Source organism: Nyctereutes procyonoides, unplaced genomic scaffold (genome assembly GCF_905146905.1).
Source record: "Nyctereutes procyonoides isolate TBG_1078 unplaced genomic scaffold, NYPRO_anot_genome, whole genome shotgun sequence".
NCBI classification, from domain to species: Eukaryota; Metazoa; Chordata; class Mammalia; order Carnivora; family Canidae; genus Nyctereutes; species Nyctereutes procyonoides.
Window position 1 is genome coordinate 35,342,834 of NW_026575120.1, and position 8,617 is coordinate 35,351,450.

The following is an 8,617-nucleotide window of genomic DNA, read 5'->3' on the forward strand; positions in this document are numbered from 1 at the left end:
GACCAGAGGGAAAGAAACATTTTTGTATCCTACTGTAACATTGTGGGAACTGGGGGACTCACCATGATTCAGGTGGAGGGGGTCCTTTTACAAAAAGCTCTGCCTCAGGAAATCTCTCCAGCCAGCCTAGGGGGAACACAGGTCCTGGATGGGGAGTGGCTGGGAGGTGTCTCTCTAGCTGGTCCCTAAAGTGCTGGACTCGGAATACCTCTGCGTCTCTGGGCTCCAGACAGCCTCCCAGGAACACAAAAGACAATGCATCGAAGTGGGATTGTCATCCAGCACTTTTCAGAACACTTGCCCTTGACAAAAGTACCTACACAGGAGCTATTTCTTGAGAACTCATGACACTGTGTGAAAGATACCACCCCATTCTTCGGATGAAAGAGCTGAGAGGCCAGAGAGGTTGCAGGTCCTATAAGGAGTAAGAGACAGTGTCCCCCGGAACACTTCCCAACTCCAGCCCAAAGCACCATCACCAGTCCTCGTTCACTTTCCACCTCCACTGTATTGTCCCCAAACCAAGTTGATTCTTCTCTGCATATTGGAGGTGAAGCTTCCAGATTGCTATGTCCAGCTAGCTCTGGAGGTGGGGAGGGAGAGGCCCAGGAGGGGGGAGGAGAGCGCCCCTCAGCTTGAGCCAAGGGAAGTAGGGAGGAGAGAAATTCTTGGCAGCCCCTGCCCACTGTGCTAATACGGGGAGCAGCACTTTGGGCCAGGGACCCGGCTCACCGTCCTAGGTAAGAAAGGAGCTCCTGGGTGCGACCGCGGAAGGGGTTGCCCAGCCCGCACCATCCCAGGACCCTGGCCCGCAAGGAGCCGGCGCCTGGTCGGGGAAGGCGGGTTTGCGCCTGGGCCCCCTGAGCTGTGCCAACACGGGGCAGCTGTACTTCGGGGCCGGTTCCAAGCTGGCCGTGCTGGGTAAGGAGTGGAGCGGGGTGCCGGGCGCTCGCGGGGTGGCACGAGGCCGCGGGCAAGTGCCCAGCTCCATCTGGGGCTGGGGCTGCGCTCAGAGGCGGGGCTCCCTGGGCCCGGCGGGACTCGGGCTTGGGGGACAGGGACGGGGTGCGCAAGGGAGCGCGGCTGGCCGCAGAGGACAGCGCAGGATTTTTTTGTGCTGGGGCTCCGGGCTGTGAGCACAGAAACTCAGTATTTCGGCGGGGGCACCCGGCTGACCGTGCTCGGTAAGGGGGGTGCGGGAGGAGGGCTCGGGGGGAGGGCGCCGGGGAGCGCGAGGGGCAGGGGACGGGGCAGTTCCTGTGCTGCGCGGGGGGGGGGCTGTGAGCCTGGACACCCAGGACTTCGGGGCGGGCACCCGGCTGACCGTGCTCGGTAATCGGGGGTGCAGGGGGGTGCGGGGGGCGCTGGGGAGCGCGAGGGGCAGGGGACGGGGCTGTTTCTGTGCTGCGCCTGGGGGCTGTGAGCCAAAATACCCAGTACTTCGGGGCGGGCACCCGGCTGACCGTGCTAGGTAAGCGGGGGTGCCCGGGGGGCGGGGAAGACGGGCCTGTTTCTGTGCTGCTGGGGGGGAGGCTGTGAGCCTGGACGCCCAGTGCTTGGGGCAGGCATCCAGCTGCCCGTGCCAGGTGAGGGGGGATGCCCGGGAGCGCCGGGGAGCGCAGGGGGGCAGGGGACGGCGGGCCTGTTTCTGTGCTGCGCCTGGGGGGAGGCGGCTGTGAGCCTGGACGCCCAGTACTTCTGGGGGGCGGGCACCGGCTGACCGTGCCAGTCCCGGGTGAGCGCGGCCCCCCCGGGGGGGGTCTTGGCTGGGGGCCCAGGGCGGTGCTCTGCAGCCGCGCCCTGACCGTCGTGGGTGAGCGGGCAGCGCCGCGGGGTGGGCGACCCCAGCCCCCCCCCCACCCCGGGTGGGCTCCCGCGCTGGGGGCTGGGGCGCGGCGGGGGCGCGTTGGGGTTTGCGCGCGGGGCTGGGCCTCTGTGCGCTACGAGCAGTATTTTGGCGCCGGCACCAGGCTCACGGTCCTCGGTGAGATGCGGGCGTCGCCCCCCACCCCGCCCAGCCCCTGGGACCCGGAGAACGCGCGGGTGGGGGCCGGGCTGGGGCGCGTGGGGCGCTAACCGTCCCGGGGAGGGGCGGGGGTCAGTCCTTCCAGGTGGTGGGGACCCAGTCCGCGCAGGCCGGGGACCGGGGCGGAGGGCCAGGGCGCTGTGGGGCTCTTTTCCCGCGTCTGGGGCATTTAGGGGCAGGGCGAGTGGGGGACGAGAGCGTTGATGAGGACTCCGAGCCGCTGGATTGGGGCACGGGGCTGAGGAGGGAAAACTGGGGCTGGGGGAGCATAGCAGGGGTGTAGCTGCTACAGAGAGGGGCACCGAGCCTGAGGGGCAGGAAAAAGCAGCGCCAAGCTCGGGATGGGTGGGGGGCACCCAGCCCTGCCGGCTCCTGGGACCGGTAGATGCAAGGGAGGCCGCTGACCAGAGGAGAAAAGGAATGAGAGACAAGGGAGGCCAGAGAGAAAGGCAGATCAATGTTGAGTCAGTGGAGAAAAGACTCAAAACAAGCAAGGTGAGTTGATTTAGTCTTTAGCATGTAAAATTAGAGTTAAAACCCCTGCCCTTCTCTCCTAAGCCCGAGCCCCCTGAGGTGTGTCCACAGCACCCATTGCCGGCCCAGGGCAGCACTGGAACCTTGGCCACTGGGGTGCATTCACCCCTCCCCCTCCAGTTGTCTCCCTCTGCCCCCCCCCCCAGCCTGCAATCTTGGGCCTCACACTAAGTATCCCAGTTTCAACAGACCAGGTGATGCAGGAGGGTCACTCAGGATACTGGTACATTAACCTGGATTGTTTGATAACAACAGGCTCCAGTTATAGTTAGACAGGCATTAAGCTGGAGCCAATGGGGCTCAGCTAAGCTTTGTCCAGAGGAAATGCCAGAGTCCTGTGATCAGCCGGGGTGGGGAAAGACCAGACTTTAGAGCCAGGTAGACCTAGGTCCCAGTCGCTGGCTGGCTAAGGATTGGGTGGTCTTGGGCAAATGAATCTATGTGAAGCTCCATCCCCTCTACGGTATAGGGTCATCAGCAATACCTACCCCTTACCATTGCTGTGAGGGTGTAGAGCGTGCAGGGAAGGTGGATTGTTATAATTCAGTGCTTCTCCTCTCCACCCTTCCCCTAGGTGGTCAGTGGGGAGTGAGGGGAGAGGGTGAGCCCAGTACCTGAGGAGGGACGCGATTTGGCATATGGATAATGGAGGGGAGGGCTGGGCGGGCGTGAGCCATGGGTGGGAACAGGAAAAGATAAACTTCACAATTCTGCCTAAAGCCAGTCCAAGCCACAAACAGAGCATATACAAACAGACTCTCACTAGTACACACACCCACGTAGGCACGCTCACCCACACCCCACAGGGACTCACAAACACGGAAGGATAAACTGACCCTGCCCTCACGCAGAGCTGTGTAGACATGGCATCCTGTTTGTCCTGCCCATTGCATCAATAAGCATTGTGCAGACAGCATCGCACATTGTGCAGAGCATCACACATCATTAATTCTGCGGGAAGGACAGAGTGTTTACCGGAGAGGGAGGGTCAGAGAAGTACATTCGGTAGTGCGCCAGGAGGGCTGGTACAACTTCAGAGCCAGGTCTTTGAGAGGAGAGTGAAGACACCAAGTTAAGCAGAGACATTGATGGAACCGGGCAGTGGAGATAGGCTGTTACCCCTTCTGGTGGGTCAGCCAGTAAAGACCTAGAGACATAGTTTCGCAGTTAGCAAACAGGAGTTGCAGGGAGGGGAAGCTGATAGGGAAGGAGGCCTGATCAGCTCAAAATGAAAATGCCAGGTTCTCATTAAAAATAATTTAGAATTTCAAGATGGCGACAGCAGCCATTAAGCCAAGGGGTGGGGGTGGACTTTGTAACGGTGGGGTCCCATACACCCTTGAAGCTGGCCCTGGAGGTTAGGTCACATCCGTAGGAATGTGAAGTGTCAGTTAGAAGGACATTTTCTCCATCTTCCGGGCTAAACTGGATTCTTCTTATAAGAAGATTTTTCATTTTAATGGAATTGCTAAGAAATGAATAAAAAAAAAAAAACAGTGTAAAGCAAAGGAGTAGGATACGATGAATGGAGAGCAGACCCAGAAGAAGTGAGCCAGCCAAATCAGAGGGTGGTCCGGGCCTTCACCCAAGACTCTGCAAAGGAGAGACTTTGGACAAAAATTGTATCAAAACTAGCAAGAAGCTGCCCTGATGATCTCAGGTGCTTATTTAGGAAGCTGATGGGTAGAAAAAAGTATAAGACTGAGAAAGGAGTGAAGAAGGTCGATGAGCCCCTGAACTTGACATAAGGAGCGATTGTTCTCTATGTGAGCTAGGAAGCTCAGGGGGCACCTGAAGGCAGAGCAATGGCTAGGGTGGCCTCATGAACCACAAGAAAGTCCAAAGCTCCCACATTCTCAGGAGCACACCATAACACCAAAGGGTGCCCTCCCCTGAGTGCACAAAAATATACCCTCTGTAGACTATCATCTGAAGAAAACCCCCCAGCCCTCAAATGACCCCCTAACCTCCAGTTCCTCTTTACTCCTTGGCCACTTCGATTTAGAAGTAACGCACAGGCTGAGGACAGGGCCTTTCTGAATACCAACGTCACTTAGCCTCCATAGCCACTCTGGAAAGTCGGTGTCATGATTTTCCCTTCACGAGCAGGGAAAATGATGCATAGAATTTAAGATGTTGTCCCAATGTCACACTGGTGGGCAAAGTCAGCTTCAAGATTTGGATCCATTATTCTGATTCCCATCGTGTGCTCGATCCCCTCAAATAACTACTACCTGATATGGTGAAATGCAGACAGATAAGGTTTCACTGCTGGAGAAGAAATCAAATAACATCGGTGAGGGGACATTACTCAGAATGCCTACAGGGTGACTACAAAGGACACTCAGGGCAGGAGAACAAATAGAGAGGAACATTATGGAGACCCCAAACACACAGGACCTACTGCTACATAATTTTGCTTTATGATGACTCCATTTCCAGCTCATTCTCTCTCTGTCTCCCTATTTCTCTCTGTTTCTGTCTCTGTTCTCTCTCTCTCTCTCTCTCTCTCTCTCTCACACACACACACACACACACACACACACACACACAGAGCAAACCCAGACAGCTGTCAGCCCAGCCCTGGTCCCAACCTCTCTTCCCTTGCAGAGGATCTGCAGAAGGTCACCCCTCCCACGGTCACAGTGTTTGAACCATCAGAAGCAGAGATCTCGCGGACCCAGAAGGCCACACTCGTGTGCCTGGCCACGGGCTTCTACCCCGACCACGTGGAGCTGAGCTGGTGGGTGAACGGGAAGGAGGTCACAAGTGGGTTCAGCACCGACCCGCAGCCCTACAAGGAGAGGCCCAGCGAGAATGACTCCAGCTACTGTCTGAGCAGCCGGCTGAGGGTCTCTGCCTCCTTCTGGCACAACCCGCGCAACCACTTCCGCTGCCAAGTCCAGTTCTATGGGCTCGGGGACGACGATGAGTGGGAACACGATAGAGTCAAACCCATCACCCAGAACGTCAGTGCTGAGGCCTGGGGCAGAGCAGGTGAGGGGGCCCTGGGGGATGGGCGGGGAGTGAGTCAGAGCCCAGCAAGGGGGTGGGGAGGTTCCAGGCAGAAGACCAGGCAGGCCACATGCAGAGGTAGAGTTCAGAGATTCATCATCAGTCTTATACGTTCATTAATCCAACTTAGATTGCAAAAAAAAAGAATAAGCACCCCAAGCCTTTTGTGGAAGGCAGCGAGATAGAAATAAAACATTCCCCATGAAAAACAGGAAGAGAGCAAAACCAGTGCAGAGAACCCAGGACAGAGCAAGGAGACTAAAGGCCAGCATGAGGGGGACCGGGCGCCTCGGGCTCATTCCTCCCCCAGATCCTCAGCCCAGCAGAGCCTTGCAGCGGGGGCCCTCACTGTCCTAGCCTGTAGGGCTCCGCACGCTCCACGGGGTGCCAGGGTGGTGTGGCTCCATCGACACAGGCCCAGAAAGACAGTCCAAGAGCCTGCGAGAAGGCCGGTCCGGCCTGGGGTCCCTGCTCCCCAGAAGGCTCACTTCCTGTGTTCGTGTTTGTTTTGTTCTTGATTGAAGCCCAGCTGACAAGTCATATTGCGTTAGCTTCAGGTGCACCTACCTGGGCAGCTCCCCGCCTGCTTCAGAAGATGGGGTCTCTCATCCGTTCCCTCCCCCTTTTCTCTTTCAGACTGTGGCTTCACCTCGGGTAAGTGTCCCTGTCTGCTGCTCACTCTCTGCCTCCCGTGGCTTTGCCCTGGACCCAGAGCACGGGGAACCCATGGGCCCTGGGGTGGGGGTGGAGAGGCCAGAGCCACCTGCTGCTCACAGGTCCCCGTGTGCCCTCCCTTCCCGCCCGCAGTGTCCTACCATCAGGGCGTCCTGTCTGCCACCATCCTCTATGAGATCCTACTGGGGAAGGCCACGCTGTATGCTGTGCTGGTCAGCGTCCTGGTGCTGATGGCCAAGGTAGGGGGGCGGGGGGACGGGGCAGGCAGCCTGGAGGGAAAGGATAGAATAGAACATCAGGCGTGGAACACGAGGGGATCTCAGAGCCTGACTCAGCCCTGATATATCCTCTGTCTCAAGGAAATTATAATGGGACTGTCAGACTGGGGAGAAAGTATGGGGATGGTTATAGGATGTCGCATCCGAGGATGGGGAGAGACAACCAGCCGTACCCAAAATCAGGCCCAGCGTCAGGCTCCCCAGGCCTTCATGGCTCCTGGGACCTTGACAATACTCTCTCTCCTTCAGGTCAAGAGAAAAGGTTCCTGAGACCAGCTCCAAAAGTGCATCCTGAGATGATCATGAGCCTCACCCTCGATTCTCCTTCGCACGCTTCCAGTCTGCGTTTCTAAAAGAGTTATTCTCTCTCTACCTCTTATCACCTTCCTGCTGGGATATCTGTCCCCTCTCTCTGCTTCCCTGCAGACTGAGCTCCTCAGGCCTGATACTGAAATAGACTAAAACAATAAAAGTGTCCTGCCAGGCCGTGTGGTGTCTCGGGAGTATCTATGAAGTTCTGTCCTTTGAAGATTCAGGAAGGCACCATCCCTGACTGACCCTTCTTTCTGAGCAAGGCTGCTTTTTCCTGTCCATCCTGCTGGAGGATGGCCTCCGTGGTCCATACCCAGGTGTTCCGGGTTCCTTGGGTGTAGGGTTGGCCCAAAGGGCACAGAGCGGGGAAAACCTGCATAAGGATGAGCAGAGATGAGCCCTAAGCTCACCTCACATGGGACCCAGGACAGGGCAGCCTATGGTCTGAAATGCTTGGTCAGCTCTCAATTCCAGACTCAGGTTTCATTTATTATCCATTTAGGTCTTCTCTGGATCTGTTCTTAATGCCGCCATCTCATCTTGTTTTGAGATTTCGGCAGAAGATCTAACTCTCTTCTGCATGTCTGGGTTAGAATCCTAAAGGAGGCACGGAGTTGCAACTACTGATGAATGAAGCCCAGAGATTTCACAGAAACGGGGCGCGAGGGGATCATGCTCCAGGGGTGGGGGGTGGTGAGATGTCACACATGAGGAGCCCCTCACCTGATGCGGTAGACAGCCGGCCACCCCAAGCGCAGCGTGTCAAGCGCATCCACTCGGGCAGAGACAGTTACTTATCTTACTGGGGGAAATCCTCCAAGGAAGTCACAGTCACTGCAGTGGAACACACAGCAGGGGAGGGAAGGGACACAAACAGGGGAAAGAAGGACACAGACCCCCAGACCACTGAGAGAGGAGACGTGAGCTCCTTTAGGCAGAGGTGAGCAGGGAGTCCGAAAGTCAAGAAAGGATGGGGAAGGTGGAGTCCCTTGCTGGTAGCCTGCTTGTTCCAGGCTTGGGGCTGGGCGCTGGCACAGGTGTCCCGGCTCATCCCCATCGCGCCCCTGGAAGCAGGTGTTACTCTCCCTCGTCCACGGGTGAGGAAGCCACAGTTCATGGGTCACATGGACCGGTAAGCTGCGAAACCGTGGCACGTTCTCATGAAGATGGAAATTCAGGAAGCCTGTTCTGAATAGTGGCCAGAATGGTGTGACTGTCACAGGCTGACATGGAGTAGCTGCCCCCAACTTCCGGTGCAGGACCTACAGGCACAGACTATAAAGAGACCTTGACTCCTCCTGAGTGTATTTATTTCTTAGCATTGCAGTAACAAAGAACCACAGACTTGATGGTTTAAAGCAGTAGACATTTATTCTCTCCCAGTTCTGGAGGCCAGAAGTCCAAAATCAGGTGCGAGCAAGGTCACACCCCCTTGAAAAGCTCTAGGGGAGAATCTTTTCCGCTTCTCCCTACCTCTGGCACACTTGGTGGTCCTTGGCTTGTGGCAACATCGCTCCGACCCTTTGCCTGTCTCCACATCACCTTCCCCCTGTGTCCCTATGCCTGAATTTCTCCCTTATTTTTTCTTACCAAGACCGGAGTCATTGGATTTAAGACATACCCTGAAGTCAGAAGGATTTTGTCCTGAGATCCTTAACACGTACCTCTGCAAAGACCTCATTGACAAATTAGGCCACTTTTTGTTCTGAGGTTCAGGGTGGGCACGAAGTTTGAGGCGATGCTATTTACCCCACTGCACTGTGTGTCCAGGAATGGA

The 8,617-nt window shown here is 56.8% G+C and overlaps 1 gene segment (V, D, J or C); it reads left to right on the forward strand.

Moving 5' to 3' along the window:
* The first annotated feature begins 255 nt into the window (after window positions 1-255).
* Window positions 256-7,005, forward strand: LOC129515762 (T cell receptor beta constant 1-like). The segment is given in 6 exon segments: window positions 256-312; window positions 741-921; window positions 5,171-5,557; window positions 6,212-6,229; window positions 6,383-6,489; window positions 6,778-7,005. Coding segments are annotated over 6 exon segments (771 nt in total).
* Window positions 7,006-8,617: the final 1,612 nt, after the last annotated feature.